Source organism: Plecotus auritus (assembly GCF_963455305.1).
Source record: "Plecotus auritus genome assembly, chromosome: 6".
NCBI lineage: Eukaryota > Metazoa > Chordata > Mammalia > Chiroptera > Vespertilionidae > Plecotus > Plecotus auritus.
Window position 1 is genome coordinate 62889635 of NC_137773.1, and position 25969 is coordinate 62915603.

The following is a 25969-nucleotide window of genomic DNA, read 5'->3' on the forward strand; positions in this document are numbered from 1 at the left end:
GAATACCTCTATTGGGAATATTATTCTAAATGCAATTTACTATGATGTGCTTACACAACCATAAGTATAAGCAGACACGTTCTTAGAGATTAGCATGCCTTCTTATGGAAATTCTCAATACTTAAGTTTCTAATCAAAGTGCCGTGACAGAATGATATCCAATTCCCTAACTCCCAAAACCTAGTGAAGAACCCAGAGCACTGAACCAGGAGAAAACCTACATGGGCACCGGCTTCAGGTCAACGTGTCACACGGACCAGGATTCCCAGTCTGGTTCTGCATGAAAGCACTCTTTTCAACAGAGATTTCCAGGTCCCAATTCCAGCAACTGGTTTTGCACTTCTGAGCTGTACTAAGGAATCCCAAGTTTAACATTTTTCTCTAGGTGATTCTGATCCTCTGACAGGTTGGAGAGGTATCCACATGGGTCACAGAAACTGATTAGGAAACCAGAACAGAAGACAAACCAAATCACATTTTGGAATGAGAATTAGGAGGCAACGGAGGAGGGAGTCCAATCTAGGAGGGCTCCATGGCTGACAATTCAGAGAGAAATGGAAATCAGAGACTCAAACTGAAGATCTGAATTAGACTGTGTATTAAGACCGGGAAGACAGACAGGAAACCATGCATCAGCCCCTTGACTGTTAACGATGGCAACAGTGCAGCCAAAAGAACGTCTATTGTCTTACTTTCTGGATTCAAAGACAATATAGTTTTTAAGAACATCTTTGACTTCAATTTTACTGTAGAAAAAAAGAAATATCGTCACATTAAACAGGCCCATAAATTGAGAGGTATTTGTGTTTCAGAAACATTAAAATGTGGGTAATGCATTTTATGACGGAAGAATAGGGAGACAGAGTAAATCATGTGAGGCACACAGAAAGGAAGTGGAAGCTGTTAACTTAGTTATGTTGAAAAATTAACTTGAAAAGAAAGTGGGGTTTAGAAATTAAGCATTGATGAAAATCAAACATACTCTGGTTTTCTCACTTTGTAAACGAAAATAAATCATTACTTCCGCATATCATGGAAGTTTACACCCCAAAAGACTTGAGAGAGCAGATGTATTTAGTAAGTAAAAAAGAAAGAACTCTTACCATTTGCAGCAGCATGGATGGACCCGGAGAGCATTATGCTAAGTGAAATAAGCCAGTCAGAGAAAGATAAATATCACATGATTATGACTCATTTGTGGAATATAATAAACAACATAAACTGACGATCAAAAATAGATCCAGAGATATGGAAGCATGAACAGACCGTCAAATCTCAGAGGGAAGGAAGGGGGGATGGGGCTGGGGGGAAGGAGAAGGGTAGAGATCAACTAAATAACTTGTATGCATATAAGCATAACTAATGGGCACAGACAATAGGTGGGGTGAAGGCCTGGGCTGGGGGGTGGGGGCAGGCTGGGAGAGGACAATGGGGAATAAAGGGGACATATGTAATACATTCAACAATAAGAATTTAAAAAATATATATATTTCAGGCTTAGGACCCAGGCTTGAGTTTCACCATTTAGCAGCTATGTGATCATGGCTACTTCAGCTAATCTTAAAAAGCCCTAATGTCCTTCTATGTAAAATTGGATAATGGGCAATATTAACAGTCAAGTGTTTGGTATAATTATGTGAAATAATATATTATTTTACTCAGTTACTTAGTATTGATCCAAATTACAATTTTAGCATTACAATATACCAGGGTATTTCAGTTACCTGATTTTCTTGAACACATTAGTTCAAAGATCCCTTCTTATATAGTAACTAGAGGCCCAATGCATGAAAATTTGTGCAAGAGTAGGCCTTCCTTCCCCAGCTGCCAGCACCAGTTTCCTCTGGCACCCAGGACCCAGGCTGGCTTCCCTCGGGCTGCCCACAGGCACCCAGGACCCGGGCTGGCTTCCCTCCGGCCCCGGCTTCGTCAGGAAGGACGTCCAGAATGACGTCCAGTCTAATTAGCATATTACCCTTTTATTATTATAGACGAGGGAAGTGCCCATATTTTAAAACATGTGGCTCTCCATAGGAACATAGGATGCTAGATTTGGAATTGGTTTTAGGGACTCTGACCAAACTCCCTAATTTTATTGGAGGAAATAAGGCTAAGATCAAATGCATATAAATGACATCTTTGATCAATGTCTAGAAATTGCTTAATTCAATTTTGTCTTACAGTTTTTACTCACTTTTCTTTTGGGACGAAACTAAAGAAAGTAACACTTGTTCATTAGAAAGAAATCAAACAATACCAATGAGGAAAGTAAAAATCTCCCTTTGTTGCCCCTACAAGCCCACTCTGCTCCCCCGAAGTAACTCTTTGATATGTGTGTCCTCCCAGACCTTTTTAATGTGCTTACAAATTCTTTCCTATATGAAAGGCAGGATCTCGGCAACACACTAACCCCTGAGAAATTGGATTCAAGGCTTTCCGAAAGTTAAACAGCCAGGACTCATATCCAAATGTCCTGATTCTCAGCCTAGTGCCTATTCCACCACACCAGGATTCCTCGTGTCCTTGTAGAGCATGACACAGTTTGTATTCTAAATGTTATATTCTTTTCCTTAACATCAATTACTTTTCTCTGTTTTGGTCTCTGATTGGTTCCTGCTTATAAAATATATCACTCAAGGAATTTAGTAAAACTTGTGCCAGCAGGGACTATAGCAGGCATTGGAAATGAACTTGACATTAGTACCATTCCTCCCCCAAGAAAACCCATACTACAACTATAACATTGTTTGTTGCAAAGATTTATTCTATTTCGCATCAACTTAAATTATTGTCCTGAACGTGTATTTCAGTATCGTAATGCTGTTTAGCTTACCACAAGTTTATACAGTGTCCTATGTGAAACTGCCCTTGCTCTGCATTGTGACTACAATCACCTATATTCTTATTCTATCACTCCTGACCATAGAGTTCTCTCCTTGCAGGACAAGACACTCCCTTTAATTCCTCACATATTCCACAGGTGCCTCGTAAAAGAAAATGCTGACATTGCTATTACTGAGGTGGCTGTTTGGATGCAATGAACAGAAATTGCTTTAACATCTCGTAATGAACAAAACTCATGCTTCCCACATTGACAGAAATATCTATTACGGCCCTACAAGGGAAAGGACATCATGGCTGGAGTCCAAAAATGGATAAAGCTGTAGTATGATAATGGTCTTTTATAAAAGCATAATTCTGACACATTGTTAAATATTAGCTCAAGCTAAACACTGGTCACAAGTATATTTTCCATAAGGAGAAAGTTTTCAAATTGTATGTTTGTAATTTTTAAACTTTTTTGAGACCACTGTGTCAAAAACCCAAACTTAAATAGTTTTAAGAAAAATAAGCAAGCTGTCAGAATCTCTTGAGCCTGTTTTGTTCCACATGTTTCAGTTGCAAACAATTACTGAAATAAATGCTTACTGATTTCTCTAGTACAGCGATGCAGAAAATGTAAAACAGGTTTAAGGAAAACTCGAAGTTGTAAAACTAAAATTTTGGAAATGATTTCGATTCCTCAGTGGAACAGTTCCATGGATAGGACACTGAATAAAAACAAAAAAGATAAAATAGAGAAATAGGAATGCTGACAAAAGAAGCCTGAGTCTCCTATCCTATAAAATTACGAAACTGAGATGTAGGCCTAATTAAAGAAGTAATTTACTAAGGATGAATAAAACTAATTTTTTTAATTGACTAGTCACACATCATTCTTTCATGGATAAGCCTGAAGAAACTGCACTAATTAATCTAAAACTAATTAAACATACCTTATCTTCTTTCTTGTAATTTAAATATTTCCCTGCTATTCAGTTAAATTAGTTGGATATCCACAAATTCACCATGTATTCTATGTGCTGGAATTCTTTTTTTAAATTCTTTGCTTCCTTTATTTCTTCAATGGGAGCAGCAGTGTGAGACAGCTGTTAAAAGTCCAGACTTTGGAGTCAAGCCACCTTTGTTCAAATCCTGGCCCTACCACTTATTAGCTTTGTGACTTAGGACAAATTACCTAACCACTCTCAGTTTCCTCAGTTAAACTGATATTTTAACAGTATTTACTTCATATGGCTCTTATGAATATTAGAATTAGTAGTTTTACTTAATATAGTAAAACAACTTGGCACATAGTTAATGTTATATTTGCTATTATTACTTTTAATTAATGATAGGGGTTAGCAAATATTTTCTTAAGGGGCCAGAAAGTAAATAATTTAGGTTTGCAAGGGGTCCATACTAACTCTAGTGGTTGCACCTACTCAACTCTGCTATTGTAGCATGAACACAGTCATAGACAATGTATAAAAGAATGGACATGCAAAAACAAGTCAGCAGTTTGCTGACTCCTGAACTATACAGTATAATGTTTAGAATACTGCTCCTATCCTAGAAATGTGCTGTAGCAGTATTACTCTAAAAATAGAGAAGCAGTCATTCCTATAATACATTGAGGGTACCCACCTCACTGCAGAAAAGTGACTGATGATGCTTTTAGAAATTGGATTAAGAATCATAACTTTGGTCTTAACACACTTGAGTACTCTCTCTTTACTTTGGCTCCTAATCCTAATAAACTATGTCCAATATTTATCACTCTTAATTATTATATACCCTCTTTAATGTTGTTATATTTGATACTAATTTTAACCAAAACTCAACTTTATAAAAGTAGGTGTGTGTGTAGGGATGCAGAGTATGCCAGTAAACAGGAAGACAACAGGGTGGGGAAGATGACAAGGTAAACATGGCCCAGGAGATAAGAACTATGTGGAAGTATGGAAAGTCACAATAAAGAGGGAGTGTTTAGGACACCAAGTCCTTTGTGAAATGAGACATAAAAGACAGAGCAGAAGAAAAATTGTAAACAATGAAAGGTATTTAAACAATGGAAAAAAATCTTTGTTGACCAATGTGGTTACCATTTCCTATGCTCCCCATTCCTGATTCCTTTGAGTAGATTCGGAGTTTCATGTTGTCATCTGCCATTTACTTAAAGGACTTCTTTTAACATTTCTGGTAGGGTAAACTGGATAGTGATAAATTCTTTCTGCTTTTGTATGTTCTTTACCTCCCAAAAGCATTTTACCTTCATTTCGGAAAGATACTTTCACAGTGCAAAAAATTCTAAGTTGGCAATGTTTTTCTTTCAGTACTTTGAAGGCATTGCTCTACTGTCCACTAGTTTGCATTACTTAAAATGAGAAATCTGCTGACATGCTTATATTTGCACCTCCATAAATAATTCCTTAGTATGTATTTCGGTAATATATTCATTTCTCTGGCTTCTATTTTCTCATTATCATTGGATTTAAGCAATATGATTACAATGTGACACAGTGCAGTTTTCTTCATGTTCTTTTTTGCACTTGGAATTTGTTGATATTATTGCATCTATAGAGTCATTGTTTCCATCAGATTTAGAAATTTTCAACCATGATTTTTTCAAATAGTTTCACCACACCACATTCCACCTCCCTTTATCTCTTCTTCTTCAGGAACTCCAATTACTTGCATATTGATGTCCCACAGCTCACTGATTCTCTGTTCTTGTTTTTAAAGTCTTTTTCTCTTTGTGTTCCATTTTGCATAGTTTCCTGTATTGGGTTCAAGTTTACTAATCTTTTCTTCTGCAGTGTATAACCTGTTGGTAATACCATCCAGTGCATTTTTAATCTCAGATACTGGTTAATTATCTCTAAAAATTTGATTTGGATCTTTTTTATATCCTTCATGTCTCCATATATCAACTTAAGTTTTTTTTCTAGCTTCTTGAACATATGAAATCTATCTATATACTTTGCATATATTAAAGGCTAATATGCAAAGTGTCCCCTTGGGAGTTGGACCTGGAGACCGGGAGTTCGATCACTCTCTATGACGTGCAATGACCACCAGGGGGCGGTGTGGAACAAAGGAAGGCCCCAGCTGACAGTTGGAAGGAAGGCCCTGGCCAGCAGCTGGAAGTCTGCAATCAGCCCTGATTGCTGGCCAGGCCTAGGGACCCTACCCTTGCATAAATTTCGTGCACCTGGTCTCTAGTACCATTATAATTATTTTGATGTCTTTGTCTAATAGTTCTATCACGTGTCCAACTTCTGAGAAACTTTTATTTGGTTGACTTGTGTCCTCTTTGTGAATCATATTTTTGTGGTTCTTTGCAAGCCTATTATTATAAATATAACATTACCTAAACTTTGAGGAAATTAAAAATAAAAATGATTCCTAAGTATGACATTCTAATACCTTTCACTTTTACATTTTTACATTTTCTCATCTACATTTGTCCACATCCATCTATATTTTACATACTTTACATAATAGAACTATCATTATTGCTCACAAACATTTAGATATAAAAAGGGGGATAACTATACATACATCTATCAATCTGAATTTCTTACTGACTCTTATCCATATGTATATCTCAATTTTGCAGTTGTAATAAAAGTATATCATCAAATTAATATTTCTCTGCTATTATTTTATATTATTAAACTCTCTAATACTCCCATAAAGTCTTTGTTGTTTTTCCTCTTAAATATTTTAAATTTTGAAAAATTGCAAAGTAATTTATGCTTATTTTACAAGTAAAACAATGCATTTATATAAAAGAAAAAAATTATATAGCACATCCTACTCCAAGTCCACTTCCTCAATTAATAAATACTAATAGCCTGTATGTATCCTTCCATATCTTTTTCTATTTTTTCTCTATTTCTTATCTGTATATAATATATACACAAATACATACTTTTTTATAGTTGTTTTGGGAAACTTTTTTCATTTATTACACTATAAATATCTTTCTAGATGAACAGATATATGCTTAGTTAATTCTTTTCAATATCTTTATTACATTCTCTACTAAGAATATAACATATTTTGGTCACAATTTTCCTAAGATAGACAGTCCAATTGTTTCCAATATTTTTGTCTCTTAAAACGATGCTGCAATACTGATTGGATGCCAGATGCAATACTGGTTGAATTTTAACTTGTTAATTGCTGGATATGTTTATATTCCTATAAATAATCTTTACTTTTGTTCTGAGGAGAAGTTAAATTACTTGGATCCTCGGTAGTCTGTTTTTCAAGCTTTGTTAGGTAAGACCAGAGTAGTGTTTAGTCTAGAGCAAAGTTCTCCCCAATATTGTGGAAAAATTCTTCTCAGTATTCTACCTGATGTCCAATAAACATGAGGTTTTTTTCACTCTGTTTGATGAGAACAGAACACTATTACTTGCTCTGTGTGAGCTCCAAGGATTTTCCCCTTTTATCTCTTTGGTGGGTATTTCCTGAGTCTTGGGTAGCCTTGTTACATGAACACACTAATCAGTTGTCAGCTGAATATTCGGGTTGGATATTCTGCAGAATAAATTTAAGAACTCTCTGTAGTGCTCCAGGATTTTTTATCTGTGCTGCTCTCTCCTCTCTGGCACTTTGCCCTGAAAACTCTAGCTGCCTTGGATTCACAGCTCCGTCTCCTCAACACAGGGAGACTTCTGGTCTCTGCCTGGATTCTCCTACCCTGTTCTAAGGTAATCATAGGGCTAAATTCATTGATTCCCTATCTCCCAAAGACTGGTGTCCTTGTTGCCTGATGCCCGATGTCCTGGGAAATATTGTTCCATATATTTTGTCTATTTTGTTAATCACTTCAGGCACAATGATAAACCTGGTCCCTGTTACTCCATCCTGGCCAGAAGCAGCTCACACAGCTTGAATTTATTAAGATCTTATCTAATCCCATATCAGTAAATATGATCATTCGATTTAGAGAAAATTTTCTATAAGAAGTGAACATTCACCCATATAGAGAACCTTACTAAAGCAGTTTAAAAATTATCAGTCAGTGGAAGTTTGTAAGACTATCAAGTGATAATCCCACTCAAAAGCCCAGTACTGGTTTACATGCTTACTGATGACTCAAAACAGCAAGCACAATTTGGAGGTATGAGAAGGAATAGAGTTGAGAGAAGTAGCTACCACCTTGAAGATGAAATCTCCTAAAGTTAGGTCAGAATAATTTCTTTAGAGAAGACAAACCTTTATAACCACGCCCCAGAACAAGGCTAAGAATCACTAAGAATAATGCAGAGGCAACAATAATAAAGAATGCAAAAGTTTAAAGGACAAGAGAGTCATTGGGAAACCCAGACCATGAGCTGCCTGAAAGCAAATTGTAAAGTAGGCTGGAGTTATCCCAAGAGCTACTTTCTCCACCTTCTTACTTTCTATCTGCCTAGTACATTTATGAAATGAGCCTGACCTTTCATGTTAGTGATCTTCATGTTAACTAGAGGCCCGATGCACAAAATTCATGCACAGGGAGGTGGTGGTGGTGGGGGGGGTGTCCCTCAGCCCAGCCTGCACCCTCTCCAATCTGGGACCCCTCAAGGGATGTCCGACTGCCCGTTTAGGCCGGATCCCAGTAGGATTGGGCCTAAACGGGCAGTCAGACATCCCTCTCATAATCCAGGACTGCTGGCTCCCAACTGCTCCCCTGCCTGCCTTCCTGATTGCCCCTAACCGCTTCTGCCTGCCAGTCTGATTACCCTCTAACCACTCCCCCGACAGCCTGATTAATGCCTAACTGCTCTCCTGCCAGCCTGATTGCCCCTAACTGCCCTCCCCTGTAGGCCTGGTCACCCCTAACTGCCCTCCCCTACAGGACTGGTCCCCCAACTGCTCTTCCCTGCAGGCCTGGGTCCCCCCCAACTGCCCTTCCCTGCAGGCCCAGTCGCCCCCAACTTCTCTCCTCTGCCGGCCTGGTCACCCCTAACTGCCCTCCCCTGCAGGCTTGATCACCCCCAACTGCCCTCCCTTGCAGGCCTGGTCCCTCCCAACTGCCCTCCCCTGCTGGCCTGATCACCCCCAACTGCCCTCCCTTGCAGACTTGGTCTCTCCTCTGCTGGCCATCTTGTGGTGGCCATCTTGTGTCCACATGGAGGCAGCCATCTTGTGTTGGAGTGACAGTCAATTTGCATATTACTCTTTTATTAGATAGGATAGAGGCTGGGTACATGGGTGAGGACCGGCTGGTTTGCCCTGAAGGGTGTCCTGGATCAGGGTGGGGGTTCCCTTGGGGCGTGGGGTGGCCTGGGCAAGGGGCCTGTGGTGGTTTGCAGGCCAGCCACGCCCCCTGGAGGCCCTGGGATCTGGGGTTTATTTATCTTCTATTATTGAAACTTTGTAGCCTTGAGCAGAGGCTAGGGCAGGCCAGGGCAGGCGGAAAGCTTGGCCTCCTCCATTGCCAGGGAAACCCAAGCCTCCTCCTCACTCAGTGGCCGCAGCCATTTTTTTTGAGATTTATTTATCTTCTATAATTGAAACTTTGTATCCTTGAATGGAGGCTAGGGCAGGCCAAGGCAGGCAGAAAGCTTGGCTTCCTCCATCACCTGGGAAACCCAAGCCTCCTGCTTGCTCAGTGGCCACAGCCATTTTTGTTGGGATTTATTTATCTTCTATAATTGAAACTTTTTAGCCTTGAGCAGGGGCCAGGGCCAGCCAGGGTGGGAAGCTTGGCTTCCTCCATCGCCAGGGGGAACCCAAGCCTCCGGCTGGCTCCAGCTCCGTGGCTGCCGCCATTTTTGTTGGGATTTATTTACCTTCTATAATTGAAACATTGTAGCCTTGAATGGAGTCCACAGCAGGCCAGGGTGTGCGGGAAGCTTGGCTTCCTCCATTGTCAGGGAAACCCAAGCCTCCTGCTCTCTCCATGGCTGCAGCCATCTTGGTTGGGTTAATTTGCATACTCACTTCTGATTGGCTGATGGGCGTGGCTTGTGGGTATAGCGGAGGTACGGTCAATTTGCATATTACTCTTTCATTAGATAGGATAACTTAATGTTAACCCAGCATAGAGTATTTATATTTTAAAAGAAAAGAGGCAGAGAAAGAGCACTGCTTAATTCAAAAAATTCATTAATGACATATTTTCAAGAAGCCATAATAAATCAGTGAATGACACACTGTGGGGCACTGAGTGACCTTTTGAATTCACTTCTGTTCATATTAACAAATCACCACCCCCAATTTCACGTAGTTGCATCACCTGCTCCAAGATAGGTTAAACATGATTTTGGATTGGTTAGGACTTCAGAGTAGCACTCAACACCTCCAATATGAGGAGTTTGGAGTACATTCTAAAAGTACATTCAGAGCTACATTTCTACAAATTAACGAATAAGACTTCCTTTGAGGCCCTGTGTAACCGAAAGGTTATACAGGAAATTTTGGATGAGTGTAAATGTCAACTGAGGTTAAAGTTGTATTATTAAAAGTTTAAATAGTCATGTGAGAATAGGTTAAAGAAATGCCTCTTATATTAAATTTAAAACAAGAAAAACCTTATTAATGGCTTTTTAAGAATTGAAGAGATCAAATGATGGTGAGCTGTTTCTCTATTTTTTCCAAATCAGTAAAAGCCAATGCATTCAGTATCAAGAGATGCAGAAAATATTCCCGATCTACCTGACTGGAAAGTTTAGGGAAAACTAAAAATAGCTCTTTCCACAAGGTTAAAGAGTAATCAAATCTGCCTAAAGGCAGCACTGGTCAGTTCGGGCAACTTGTACTGCTTTATTCAAGCAGCCTCTTCCCTGCAGTCACCATGGCTGGTTTGAGTTACACATGTACGTTCTTCCCCCATGAAATGTAAACTGAATCCTTCCAAGCAATGGGCATAAAAATGTTTACATTTAAAATGAAGTTTTCGCAAATAATACATGAAATTTCCAGAGGTCTTGTGCATACTAGGGCTGAATGAATATCCTCAAAAGTCAGCTAAAACCAAGTAGCTTAATCATTATGAAAGTCCCATGTTAACAAAATTAGTTATATGGTATATTCTCATAGAAGACTTTATGGTTATATGTTATAGATAAATGAGTTTTAAATAAAGCAATTTAATTGCCCTAATTTTTAAATTCTATAAGGAAGTGCCCAATAATGTTTAACATTTTCAAGAACTTTTTAACATTCAAAGTCCTCTCTAGAGAATGTCGCTTCTGCCAACATGACAGACTAAGTGCTGGGGCTGACCTTCCTGCATAACTAAAAATGTTAAATAAAATATATCTTAAAATCTCCCTGAATGTATAAGATGAATAAAAACATTTTCATGGTCAAGTGAAGGAGGGGATCCAGAAAGATAAACAGAAGACTAACGCCAGCTTTCAACTGAGGGCACTTCCAAGTTCGGTTAACCTGACAATTAGCTTTTGTTGTCAAGCAGGGTGCAGAGGACAGAATATACGGTCCAAGGCCCACCCAAGCTGGAGAGACTCTAGTAGGATAACCCAAGACTCCCAAATCTGGGACTCCTATGTCATAAGGAAGAAAAAAATTAAATTTATACTACCCCAGGTAATAGCACAAGAACTGATTTCCTTGAAACTTAAAACTAAGTAGGGAAAAAAGGCAAATACCCTCTGAAGTCTCATAAGCGAAAATCATCCCCAAAGCAAGTTGGCATTCTAAATTTACCTTACCGTGGTAGCCCAGTATATCAAGCAGGTAATTTAGTTTAAACTTGTCATGAACTGTTAGTACACAGAATAGAAGCAAAGAAACATCCTTTCATTAAAGGAACAAATAATTCCAGAGCATGGATGAGGCTAACATAATCTTGACACCAAAACCCAACAAGAACAGTAAACGAAGAGTTTCAGGCCAATTTAACTAAGAAACACAAAAACAAAAATTCCAAGCTAAATGTTAACAAACTGAATCCAAGGATGTAAAAAGAAATCAGCCATACCTCATTTTATTGTGCTTCTCTTTGCTGTGCTTCACAGATATCATATTTTCATCAATATTGAGGCAAGACCTTCCACCAGCAAAAAGATGACAACTTGCTGAAGGTTCAGTTGATAGCATTTTTTAGCAATAAAGTACTTTTAATTAAGGTATATACATTGTTGTTTTTATACATAATGCTACTGCCCACTTAAAGAGTACAGCATAGTGTAAACAAAACTTCTTTATGCACTGGGAAACCAAAAAAATTGTGGCTCACTTTATTGCAATATTTGCTTTATTGCAGTGATCTGGAACTAAACCCACACTATCTCCAAGGTATGCTTATAATAGATCATGCTGGAATTGGGTTCATCTCAGGAATACAAAGTGAGTTAATATTATTAAATCAATTACTCTAATTCACCACATTAAAAGGGAAAATAAATATAATTATATCATCTCAGTAAATGCTGAATTCCTAATCTGATAAAAAAAAGTATCTAGTTTTTAATAAAAGACATCAAATAGCATAACTGGTAAGTAATTGAAAGCATTCTCTTAAAAACTGGAAACAGAGTAAGCTAGCCCTCAGTCATCACTTCCGTGCAACACTGGAAGACTATCAGCACAGTTAGGCAAGGAAAATTAAATTAAAAGCATAAGGATGGTAAAGGAAGAAACAAAAGTACGTTTATTTCAGACTAGAGGGCGGGTGCATGAAATTCGTGCACTGGCGGGGGGGGGGGGGGGGCGTTATCCCTCAGCCCAGCCTGCACCCTCTGCAATCTGGGATGCCTCAGGGGATGTCCGACTGCTGGTTGTGGGATCGGGCCTAAATGGGCAGTTGGACATCCCTCTCACAATCCAGGACTGCTGGCTCCCAACTGCTTGCCTGCCTGCCTGCCTGATTGCCCCTAACTGCTTCTGCCTGCCTGCCTGATCACCCGCAACCGCTCCCCTGCCAGCCTGATTGATACCTAACTGCTCCCCTGCCGGCCTGATTGCCCCTAACTGCCCTTCCCTGCCGGCCTGGTTGCCCCTAACTGCCCTCCCCTGCTGGCATGATTGCCCACAACTACCCTCCCCTGCCAGCCATCTTGTGGTGGCCATCTTTGACCACATGGGGGCAGCCATCTTGTGCAAGGGCGTGAGCATCAATTTGCATATTACCTCTTTATTATATAGGATTACTTGATTGCCTTCATGAAGGCTACAGAGATAAATTATAAAAGCTAATGAGACACTGTAAGGATGCTAGATAAGAAGTATATCAAAAATCAAATACAGCCCAGCTGCTGTGGCTGGGTGGTTAAGCATCAACCTATGAACCCAAGAGGTTGAGGTTCAATTCTTGGTCAGGGCACATACCTTGGTTGATCCCCAAGAATGGGGAGGGGGGGTTGCAGGAAGCAGCCAATCAATGATTCTCTCTCATCATTGATGTTTCTATCACTTTCCTCCCTTTCTAAAATCAACATAAACATATATTTTTAAATCAAATACATTTCAACACAACAGCAACAGAAAACTTTTTTTAAAAGTATACATTCATATTATGAAAAAATAGAAAATAAATGAATAAATCTATCAAATATTCAGAAAAAAAACTTTACAGATAAAAATATTAAAAATTCAATAAACAGCACCAAGGAAAGCCTAAACAAATGCAGTTATATACAACGTTCATAACTTAGAAGATTCAATATCGTAAAAATAATTCTCACCCTAGCTGGTTTGGCTCAGTAGATAGAGCGTCAGCTTGCGGACTGAAGGGTCCCAGGTTCCATTCCAACCAAGGGCACATGCCTGGGTTGCAAGCCCGATCCCCACTAGGGGGTGTGCAGGAGGCAGCCGATCAATGATTCTCTCTTATCATTGATGTTTCTATTTCTCTCTCCCTCTCCCTTTCTCTCTGAAATCAATAAAAATATATTAAAATAATAACAATAATTCTCTCAAAATTAACTTAAAGAGCCAGTGCAATTCCAATCTAAATCTAAACAGTGGGATCTGACAAATTGATTTCAAACTTAATATAGAACACAAAAGTCCAAATATATCCAGTATACTCCTAAAGAACAACATGAAGGAACCTGAGAAAACAAACATTAAGAATTATATACAACTCCAAAGATCTCAAAACCAACTTTATTTGCTTTACAAAAAACAAACTTGTCTTTTTATTCTTTCTCACCTTACTCACCTGTATCACTGTCTCTGATCACTCAAGTATGCAGCTATGAAGACATCATCTTTGACTCCTCCTTTTTTTCTACACTCTTGACCTTTCACCTCAAGGCCAAGCAGTTGGTGACTGGTTTCTTAAATCCAATCCCTCTTTTCTGTAACTACTCATTCCTTCCAAATGCAAGCACCCTTCAACACTGACCACTACTACAACGCTAACAAATTGTCTCCCTGCTTCACTTGCTCTTTATTTCTAATACCAACTACATGAGCCCATTCTAGACAACCCCTCCTACCCATACAATGTGGCTGTAATCAAGCCAATGATTTACTTTAAATCTCCCTCTCACTGCCAAGGGGATCAAGTTCACTCCTTACCAGATAACTAAAGATCCTTTACATTGCACCTTCCAGACTCATTTCTTGCCAAAGCACAAACCCCTCATACCTTTCGTTCTGTCTGCATTAGACTATTTACTACTTTCATAAAATTCTGTAACTCTTCACAGCTCTTCGCCTGTTAGTCATTTAACAGCCTTCTTGGTTATCACACCAACTGTGGCAGTATAGCAATGTTTGTGTTCAAGAAACACTTATTTTACTTAATAATGCCCCCAAAGTTCAATAGTAGTGAGGCTGGCAATTTGGATATGTCAAACAGAAGCCATAAATTGCTCCCTTTAAGCGAAAAGTTGAAAGTTTTTGATTAAATAAAAAAGAAAATTATATGCTGGGGTTGCTAAGATTTACAGTAAGCACAAATCTTCTATCCATGAAATTGTCTAATTTATCAATTAAACTTTACCATAGGTATGTATGAATAGGAAAAAAACATAGAATATATAGGGTTTGGTACTATCCACAGTTTCAGGCCTCCACTTGGGGTCTTGGAATGTATCCCCCACAGGTAAGAGGAGACTACTGTATACCATAAATAAAGCATATTCCAGGAAATATTTGTAAGAATATATATTCTGATTATCATAATATATAATAGTATCCGTTTTCAAATACTAAATTGGAATAATTTAGCATACAATTATGTGATTTGAATATAAGCAAGCATTTATACATAAACTATCATCTACCTGCAAATGGTAACGTTAAGAATACACCAGGTCAGACATTGTATCATATTTCATATCTCTTAAACCCAAAGATAAATCCATGTTTCACTCCCAGGAAGTGTTCAATAAAGCTTTGATGAATTTATGAATATTTCTAGCTTAGAGCCATGTGCTTAAATTTAACTCTGCGTAAACATAGGATTGTGAGTATGTAAGCTCTTCAAGTTAATCCAGATGGCAAATAAAATCTGAACCAGAAATTACTGGAAGACTAGATGGCCAAGATTCTATTCACACATTAGTTCATGTGAATTGAAAACTGTCAGTATGTTTTTATATCAAGCATTTGAACAAGTAGCCAAGAAAACAACACATAGACATGTTTATATTGTTACCTCTGATATCTTTCCAAACAAAAATGTCTATTTAGGGGTTTAACCTCTCAATTGCAATATTTAGAGGACTTGAGATATGCACATATGGTGGCAAGAAAAATGAACTTTATCCCACAACTGTTTTTTATAAAGATCATCTCCCCACAAATAATCAGTTGCAATTCAAGAATAATCTTCCACCTCCTATATATTTATGCTACTATGAATAAAAATTATACAGTGTTTACTACTGTGTTCCAGACAAAGTGATCGTTACTTTACCTTCATTTAATTCTTCAAATAATACGAGCATCATAACACCATCTCCATTTTATAGATCAGAAAACTGAAGTGTAAAGGGGTTAAATATTGTGCCAAAAAGCCTCACAGTTACTATATGATAGGTCCAATATTAGAACCCATGTCCATCAAACTCCAAAGACCAAGTTTTTAACAGATGCACTATTCTGCCTCCCTGAAATCTTAAAATATAATTTTTGAAGCCAACCCCAATTTTCAAAAATGTACTAGTGCCCCCTAAAAGTAAAAATGAAAAAACATCATGGCAACAATAGCAACACATGACATCCAGAGTTTCATATTCAAAATCTAATTCCATCACTGAGTGACATAAGGCAAGTTATCTTAAACACTAAGCAACAGGTGCGATTCAATATAGAAATAAGATAGAGTATCAGATACTCATTTTAGCAGCCTACACTTTTGTGCATGAAGCTGCATCCCAACTCTGAGCTCCATTATATACACTAGAGATCTGTTCTTACTGCAAACATCTGAAGCCTGGGACACTAGGGAGGTGTGCTCTATAATCATTATCTTCCTTCGGTATTTTAACTCTTGGTCACTGGTTCACAAATCTCTTTCCCCCATAGAAACATAAGGCAACAGAAGGCCCCAGATTTAGGTCATTACTTCCGTTACCCATTCCAGATGGCAAATCCCAATTATTTCTCCCCGAACGACTGCCTTCAGTCTACACTCCATCCAGGTCCAGAGAGATACTATTTCTTTTCCCGGGACTAAAAAATACATATAAAAGAAAAAGTTTCCCTTGTCCCCAGGTTTCAAAAAGAAGGAGACAGAAAAGGGAAGCCTGTTTTACCGGATTTTGTTCTTACCCATTTGTTAGAGAACAAGTATAAGCAGGAACTCTTCCTCCAGAAAGCCTGATATTTTGCTAAAAATATGTTTTCTTCAAAGAAATTATAATAAATATTATATACAGTATGTATTCTGAATGTACCAGATTTCCTACTCTTAGGAAACTAGACTGGATTCCAAGAAGTTTAGTCAACCTTATGATCACTAAAAGCTTTCAAGCATTGGATCTTAGGGCTTTTAGACAAGTTGGGATTGAAAAGGATCAAGTTATTTATGTTCCTTCTCACAGTGTATTTATTTTCTCAAAGGCATTCACACGTCATTTACATACATAATGTACACTGTAAACCACTTTCCTGAATTGCCTGCATTTGAAAGGATATTCTTCACACTCCATGGGCTCATAATCATGAATTCACTGACTACTCAGAGAGCAAATTGAAAGTGTGAAGCAATTTAACATGTACCACACAAAATGCTAGAACCTGTGCCAAGAAGGAACACTAATGACTGAATTCTACTCAAATTCAATTCATCGCCTGCCTTAATCGACATGGAAAGCCTGCTGTCACAATTTATATACTTGGGGCAACACACAGCAGTGTCTCCCCAACGCTATTTAGCATTTTCATTTGTTTCATACCTAACTGAGGCATTTCAATGGTAGGTCTCCCCATTCTGACAAAACAGTACATGCTTATAAAATGTAAGGATGTTGAACGCGAGATGTATTCTCAGTACAGAAAATCACAGTGGATGGATGCCCACTGCACAAAGCCCATCACTTCACCTGCCAGGCTCTATACATTTGTGCTGGCTGGAGGGCCAGTGCAGAGGATTCAAAGAAAGAATGGCCTCTGGAACACAGAACCTCAATTCATGTTCTCACCACTTACCGACTTTGATGACAGCCAGCCAAGGACATTTTTGAGGCCCGGTGTCCCCTTTTGTCCAAAAGGGGTAAGAATAATGTTAACTAGATGGGATACAGTGAAGACGGGAGCCCATTTAATATGTTTAATGTAAAACTATGAACTAAGTTATTTTGACATGAGTCATGAAGGCAAATCTTAGATATGTGAGGTATATGAGGTCCAAAATGTATTCTCTTAAAAGTTCTCAATTTGGCTGTTTTCTAGTTACACATGAGGGTCTTCCTGTGTATTTTAAAAATTTACCTTCCATGAGATGAGGCATACTTCATAACACAATAACATGAGTACAAAACAAAAAATGCCATCAAGCCCTAACCAGTTTGGCTCAGTGGATAGAGTGTCGGCCTGAGGACTGAAAGGTCCCAGGTTCGATTCCGGTCAAGGGCATATACCTGGGTTGCGGGCACATCCCCAATAGGAGGTGTGCAGGAGGCAGCTGATTGATGTTTCTCTCTCATCGATGTTTCTAACTCTGTCTCTCTCCCTTCCTCTTTGTAAAAAAATCAATAAAATACATTTAAAAAACATTATTTAAAAAAATGCCATCAACCCTCAACTACTAGGCATTTGTGCTCCAAACGATCGAAGCAGAGAAGCAGAGTTCCTCCCTTCCAGCACAGTCGCCCCATTGACCTGATGCCAAGGCAGTTCCCAATGCTGCACAAGAACGAGTTTGTCCTAATAAACACGTCAAGTCCACTCATGGCCGAAGAAGCAAGCTCGAAAGACACTGATATTAGCAACCAGTCCAGGAGCCATTCGAGGTGCCCCTGTTGTACACAACCCATGTGCTGACAGGTTAACATAGATAAGCAATGTAAGGAATGAAGAAACTATTCCACCCTCTCACCCCTCCACCTCTGCCTCCCCCACCACACAAATTAAATGCAATCGATAGGAAGTTCAACAACACAGACAGTATCAAATGCTGACATAAATATGTGGTTTGTGTCTCCATCCCTGTAAAGATTCCTGTAATTTGTAAAACAGTGCAGTGTATTAAAAACTGTTGAAATGTCTTTATTAAACACTGAAGTAAATGCTTTGAGTAGGATACCAACACATAAAATTAGATTCTGTTGGGGAAAAATAATATATCACTTCTGACCTACTTAATGTGTGGTTTCAACTTTTTAGAACTGTTATCATTTGAAGAAGTTGGTTCGTTTCCCATATGGTCTATAGCAAATATTTCGCCTTAAACCATACATGTAAATTGCAGAAGAGCTGAGTCAGACAAACATCTTCTCAGTTCACTTTCAGATTTTCAATTAACATCTAATTTACAATACTTCTTAATACAAATATATAGTTGAGCTCTTCAGATGAGCTTGACAGGATTAGCACACATTTTGTAAGGAGCTGACAAAACAAGCATTCCATTAGCCAGCCCACAGTGTCTCAAAATCTAATAATCAAGATCCCATTTTCAGCGCTGACAATGGCAAGAAGTAAATAAGCAAGGGATTCCCTCCTCCCACTTTCTGGGGAAGAACACATTTTGTAGAATTCATTCCATAGCTTTGAGGCTATAAAATTTTTTAAAAATTTTCTTCCCAAATATTATTATTTAATAGATAACTAGAGGAAGTACACCACTAACCGTATTTCTAAATCATTCTACTGTATGCAGGGTTAGGGAGAGGACACTCCACGCCTTAATTTAGGAAATATAAGACCACGATTAATTCCAGGTTTTGGAATGTGAAAGAACTGGAAGATGCCTCAAAAATTTCCCCAGTAGAGGAAATCCTGCATCCCCAGGAATCTTGCCAGGCACCTGAGTCCTGGACTAGGCCAGGCCTAGCTGTGGGCTCAAGATGCTGCAGGGGGGCTTTCCTACAGTTCAGGGGAGCAGCAATGCACCTTCCCCCACCTCCCCAGACACCAGATGGTCCCAGCAGGATGTGCAAGGCCACAGCTTAAATGGATTACTTGCCTCTATCTTTTCTAAGCATTCTTAGAAAAGGAACTGGATTTAAATATTCTAAAAGATGGGTCTAAGGTACTGCTAGAAATAATAGGTAATATTCTGAAAAGAAAAAAATAATAATGATGGTAAATCACTAGCAGTTAATACTTTCTACCTGAGTTCTAGCAAAATTTAAGGACTTACTTCTTTCCACTAATCTCAGTGGAGGCCTAACGGATTATTGATGTGACTAATATTCTTAAGGTTTCAAAGAATATGGTGGCAACTAAGGGAGCCTAAATTTTAAATCAGGGAAATTTGCTCTAAGATGTAAAAAAATAAGACTCATATGTGTACAGTGGAGGAAAACAATACGGTTTCCATAGAAGAAACCCTGCAATGGCATATATTAGACTTTCGCAGAAAAGTGAGCCATCATGAGGGCCAGAGGAAAAGCTGGGGAATCATATATTAACTTTTTCAAAAGGTCTTCACTAGACTCTTACACACTCTTAACTGTTTCAATGTGGACAAAGGAAGCCTAAACAGAGAAGGAATCGGAATCCCTTATCTGGAATCCCTTCTCTTAGGTAGTTCATGTAACAATTCATGGAATTTATCAGTCTAAGGCAGCCTTGGGCAAACTACGGCCCGCGGGTATCCGGTTCTCTTGCTCTCCCCTTAGCTCCTTTACTTTGAATTTATATTAGTTCATACAAACACTCCATCCATGCTTTTGTTCCAGCCCTCCGGTCCAGTTTAAGAACCCATTGTGGCCCTCGAGTCAAAAAGTTTGCCCACCCCTGGTCTAAGGGGATATATTTAAGAAAAAATAATCTTATTCATATCTAATGACAGGAACTGCCATTTGTTGGCCAAAAATGGATGTGGGTCCTCATGACAAAGGCTAAAGAATTACTATTCCAAATGAAGAACAGAATACAAATATGTAAAATATAATGCCTTAGCCATCCCTTTTGCAAAAACCGTATTTTGGCCACTTCTGAATTGGCCCCAGACGCAGGAGGAGGGAAAAAAATTCAAGATCTGAGAAATGAAAACTAAAACAGAAATGACTGGCTAAGAGAAGCGGCTCCATGGAATGCATTTTTAACATGAGGGTTTGGCAAACTAGAGTGGTGCCAACCAAGAACTATATGTTTGGGTACTTAATATTATGATGGAATAAAGCAGACATGGTGCTGTTGAACATCAATTCTAAAATACCACACCTATAAGGCTGCCAATGAAGCTAGAAAGTGCAACATCGAGGACTGAAAGAATGATAAAATCTTACAGAGAAGTTATAAACTTATGAAAACTATCCCTAGAATTAGTATACTAGGAAACTAGGGCACTGGTTATAAAGCAAAGTAGAAAGGAGATACCTTTAGGATGCCAAAAATCTATTTCTATATAAACAGTCTTGCATATGTGAGTCTAAGGCAAATGTAACCTTGCAAATCACTGACCTTTAATCATGCTTGGATTTTTTTCAAGAAAGAATCATTGACTCAGAAGATTCTAGGTAGAGAGTCTTTTTTCAGAGTGCTCACACTTGTGTAAGAGGATAAGGTTATCCTTCTGGACAAATATTTACTCATCTGTCTAATCAGCTTCCACCCATCATTCAAAATACTACTTTCTTCAATCTCCTTTGACATTATATTTTCAATTGCCTGAGCTTTTCCTGATATACCCTGAAGTACAAAAAGAGAAAAGAAGAAAGAAAAGGAGGGGGAAGGGAGGGAGAACACCAACTTGTTTTATCAGGTCTCTGCTTTTCCGGGTAATCTCTAGACAAATCTGAGAGATTAATTTACACACTGAATTTGCCCAGGCTCTTCACATATTAACACTCAGATTTACACCTATTAGAATAGTTCAACAGTGAAACAGGACACCTCAGTCTCTGTTCTGGAAGGACTTCCTGCAGCATCAGCGTCCCAGTGTACATTCTGAACTGGAGAGAGTAAGAGAAATCTGATTGCAAATTCAGGTGGCCATGTACTGCAATGAAGAAAGGCAGTCAGGCACTCCTTTGAATTATCTGCATCTTTGTGTCTATTTATACGGACATTAATTACCTATATTCTGTCCTAATGGATTTGGCTGCATAAATATATCTGAAGCTGTGCTGCATCAACTACTTACTTTCATGTATACCAAAAATACCTTTTGAAATCAAAATTCAATTAAATTAATGCGACTTCTTTTTTGATCTACAGTTTCATGAGTTTGAAGTCAGAGTTGGGATTGTTTCACAAATATATTAAGTATTGTTTCACAAATATATTGTTTCACAAATATATTGAGTATGGCACAAGTTATCATTATGAATATTCTTCCTTGGGTAACATTTGAATTTGGTTAGAACAAAAGTTTGTAGATAAGGGGTAAAGATCAATATTAATAATCAATAGGTATTGGGAACAAACTACACACCTAACAGTAATTCATCCTGTGATAAACATTAAAAATCAGGTATGACCTTTGTCCTCAAAAACTATATATTCTTTTTTTAAATATACAGTATATTTCTATTGATTTTAGAGAGGAAGAGACAGAAACATCAATGATGAGAGAGAATCACTGATGGGCTGTCTCCTGCACGTCCCCTACTGGGGATAGAGCTGCAACCCCGGCATGTGCCCTTGACCAGAGTCGAACCTGGGACCTTTCAGTTCACAGGCCAACGTTCTATCCACTGAGCCAAACCAGCTAGGACAAGGACTTTATATTCTAATTGGGTTTGGAAAAGATGAAACTATTTTCTTAGCCATTCCACTCACAACAGATATAAAAGTAACTGCATTTTTCTTAGTCTAGACTCCAGGTAAACCTGGATGGATTTCTACTGTTTGCATTTCAAGGAAGGCTTCCAAAAGGCCAGCTAAGACGGCAGTAACCATTTCATACAGCCAGACTTCGCAGCCAGGAGACTTAAAATTAAGTTATGGGTAATCTTAGCAAACACATTTAACTTCACCAAGCATTTGTTTTCCAATCTGTGTAATGGGAAGGTTAATAAACTCCACCATACAGAGCTGTAGTGTTCAGTTGAAATAATGTACTCAAATGTGCTCTGAAGCCATAAAGCTTTGTGACACCAAGCCAGAATATTAGGACCCCTGTTAGAAAAGTTCAAAAAGAATACTTTATTCCAGGGCCAAGCCCTCCACGACAATTTTGGAAAGGGCAGGTCAAAGGTGCCCTGGAGTCTGGAGAGCACAGTCCTTTTTGCTTTTGAGTGGCCATCTTTCACGTATCTGTCCTCATCTCACTTTAGGGACCTTTTTTTTTTTTTTTTTACTCTGGTTTGGGATTTCAATGTACTATATATTTTTTTTCTGTCATTACAACTTTTGTCTTATACAGTACCAAAAGGGAGGCACAAAGGTTTTGCCATTCTTTAGCCAAGATGGTAAATTTAAAGCCTTTCATTTCACTAAATTAAAAAACAGGGTTGATACTTTAAAAAGAGATCTCAGATTTTGGGCAAACTTCTCAGCCTTCCACTTGGGCCATTCTTATTTCACTTTCACTACACACACAAGTATGCTTCTGGTACTCAAAGATGGGGAAGAAATAAGATTAGAGTAATAATCTATTCAAGGTTGTTTTTATTGTTGTTTTAACTTCAACAGTTATGTTCAAAATAAACCTGTGTTAAAGGAAAAACAAAAGTAAATGCTGTTAAAGGTTATTTTTCCTTACCCTAGATCTTATTTGCTGAGGAAAATAAACATTTATACTTGAGGTGTTTCAATCTGTATGGCGCAACTACTGAAATTTTAAAATTGAAAACATTCATAAATAGAAAAGAAACCACTCGTGTTCACAAAATCTTCTTCTGGACAATTTCTAAACATAAGATAAGCTTGGAATGACATAACTGCTGAAAATGCATTAGCTAATTTTTGATACTGCTTATTACATAGTCACATTTGAAACTAATGATGTTTAAAAGGCAGACACAACAGAGTAGAATAGTTTTCCTAGACAATCTTTAGAAATAACATACTTCATTTCCACCTTACCTAAAACAATAAAGTGCACCATTTCCACCCGGTTATAGATATTATTCAAAACAAATTTCTCAATAAAAAGTACGTTTAGGAGTTGTACTGAATTCTGGTTACTCAGCCACCAGTTACCCCTGGCAGAAGCACAGCCTGTCCTCCAAATGACCAAGCAAGGCCCAAGAAACTGTTAGTGGGATAGACTGAGTGTTAACGGTGAGAGGAGAAAATGTATAAGCCAAAATGAATTAAATCAGGTTTTGTGTGTGTGTGTGTGTGTGTTTGTCCCAGACTGACAAGTTTCTTCTAAGCTACTTCGAGTTGTGATTAAGTATCTCCAGCCAGAGTTCACCAGGAAAGATCTGATAACGCGAACGGGGCACGCACACATCCTCCTTGTCAGAACAATGTGCTATCAGAGCAGAAATTAACAGGGGAATTTCCATCCGTTTTCCTCGCGTGTCTCTCTCCTTCCTTCAGGCCCCAGGGAGGTGGAGTAAGGTTTACCTAGCTACGGAAGGAAGGAACTCGCAGTCCCAGCCCCAGGAGCCCCGCACACCGTCTGGTCTGGAGAGGCAGAGATGCTTGTGGTACTTTGCCCACTCCCTTCCTCCGCCTCCGCAAACCCACACCTCTCGGGACGGGACGGAACACGCCTTCAGCTCACAAACAATCCTCACTGTCAAGCCGGCCCCGATCACCCCTGTAACCTTCCTTCAGAAGTCAGTCGCAAGTCCACACTGATTCCGGGTCACCTCAACCTCAATTCAGCAGAGCCAGGGTTCCGGAGCGCCGGGAGCCCCGCGGGAGGCGAGGCGGGCGCTGGCGTCCCGGGGCGCGGCGCTCACGTGGTCTCCGGCCGCGGCACGTGCAGCTCCGACCCGAGGCGGCGAGAGGGAAGCACCGCCCCGCGCGGGAGGAGAGACCCGCAGAGGCACCGGGCGCGCCGGGGAGGGAAGGTCCCTGGCGCTCCGGGACCAGGCGAGGAGAAGCCTGAGCTTCAGGCAGTGCCGGTCCAACGGCAGTTCCCTCCCGGGGGTGTACGCCGGAAGGAAGACACAAGTTTGAATGGGGTGGCAACTTTGATTTTTTTTTTTTTTAATGGGCAAATGCACTGGAATTCCATCTAGCGTGAGAGCTTCCAAGGGCGTCACAACCCCTTTCTCGCCTGGAACCCACACTGGAAATCCCTGGCAAGGAGGGAGCAAACGGGTCCCGAGGTAGCAATTCCATCCCCACCCACCGTTTGGGGAACAAAGAGGAGGTGTTGTGCCCGCCAGGCAGAAAGCCGGCCGAGTGTTGGTATTTAAAACCCACGGCAGCCAGCTGTGTTTATGCCTCGTTTCGTTTTGCTGGGGGAGGGGAGGGGAATCCACTCCAGGACGTTTTCCCCAAACTGGAAGCCTGGAGCTCGGCATCCGATGCCGCTAGCACAGAACTCCAGTCACCTCGGGCCGCGGCGGCTGCCGCTTGGGGGGTAGGGAGGGAAGGGAAGGAGGGGAAGGGAAGGAGGGGCGGCGGAGGGGCCGGCAAGGGAGGGAAGGAAACAGGTGAGCTCCCACCGCCACCCACGGACCATCGGGCGCCGCGGTCCCCCGCGCGCCACGTCCCAACCTGGAGAGGCACTTACCGGCTTTACACGGGTCCTTGTAATCTATCACCTCCTCTTTATCCTCTTCGTTTCCCTCAAAAGTGTAATCATAATCGAGGCCAGCGCAGACCCACAGTTCCCCGTAGAAAATAATCCCCAAGGCCACCAGCCACCAGAGCATCCTCGGGGAAAGCGTTTCCAACCCCATCCTCCTCCCCTGGAGGAAAAGGAGGGGTCCGGACCGGGAGGAGAGGCGTCCGCGGTCCGCGTTGATGTGCGGGGTCAAGGGGACTGGCGCTCCTCTCCCCGCGGGGAGGCTCCTCGGCGGGACCGGGGTGCTCAGGTGTCCGGAGACATGCGTGTGCCGTTGGGACAGTAGAGGGGGCAAGAAGTGCCTGTTACCCCCAGTTGCAGAGAGAAGTTGGCGAAGGGCCGGCGGGTGGGCGGAGGGCAGGTGAGGAGCTCGTCTCCCGCAGGCGGGGAGGAGCAGCTGCGGGCAAACTCAGCTCGGGCGGAGTGGGCGCTCGCAGCCTGCCAGGTCGTCCTTCTGGCGGCCGAACTTCCCACGGCCGCGGCTGGGCGAGCGGCGCCCCACCGGCTCAGCTGCACACGGAGCTCCGGCTCCCGCGCCGCGCCCCCGCCGCTGCCGGGACCTGGTGGCCGAGCGCGAGCCGCCGCCGCCTGCGCCCGCCGCCGCTGCTCCGGGAAGATGAATCCGGTCTGCACATCAGCACATCTGAACTGAAAGGGGAGACCGAGGAAGGGGGTGGGGGGCAGGCATGTCTACGCCTCGAGACCTTAAAAGCCTGCTGAAGCCAGCAAAGCAACTGACTGCAAGGAGAGCCGAAGTATGAGGACTGGGGGATGCAATGTTTGCCTTTTCCCCCCCAGGCTGTCTTTTTACCCTCTTCCTAACTTGAAAAAAAAAAAAAAATCTTCGCCGCATCTAACCCAATCACTTGCATCCTGCTTACTTATTCATACAATCAGGGTCAGGATCCGGGCCACAGC

The 25969-nt window shown here is 40.5% G+C and overlaps 1 protein-coding gene across 2 annotated transcripts in view; it reads right to left on the minus strand.

Annotated features, from left to right (window-relative positions):
• TLL1 (tolloid like 1) overlaps nt 1–25701 on the minus strand; it is a 174767-nt gene extending 149066 nt beyond the window's left edge. The window contains exon 1 of one of the 2 annotated variants that reach the window (XM_080675292.1): nt 24998–25701. In XM_080675292.1, the coding sequence (XP_080531418.1) occupies nt 24998–25166 (169 nt within the window). In that variant the 5' untranslated portion in view covers nt 25167–25701. The remainder of the gene's footprint in view (nt 1–24997) is intronic. The other variant, XM_080675293.1, reaches the window with a different exon arrangement.
• Between the last annotated feature and the right edge of the window lie 268 nt (nt 25702–25969).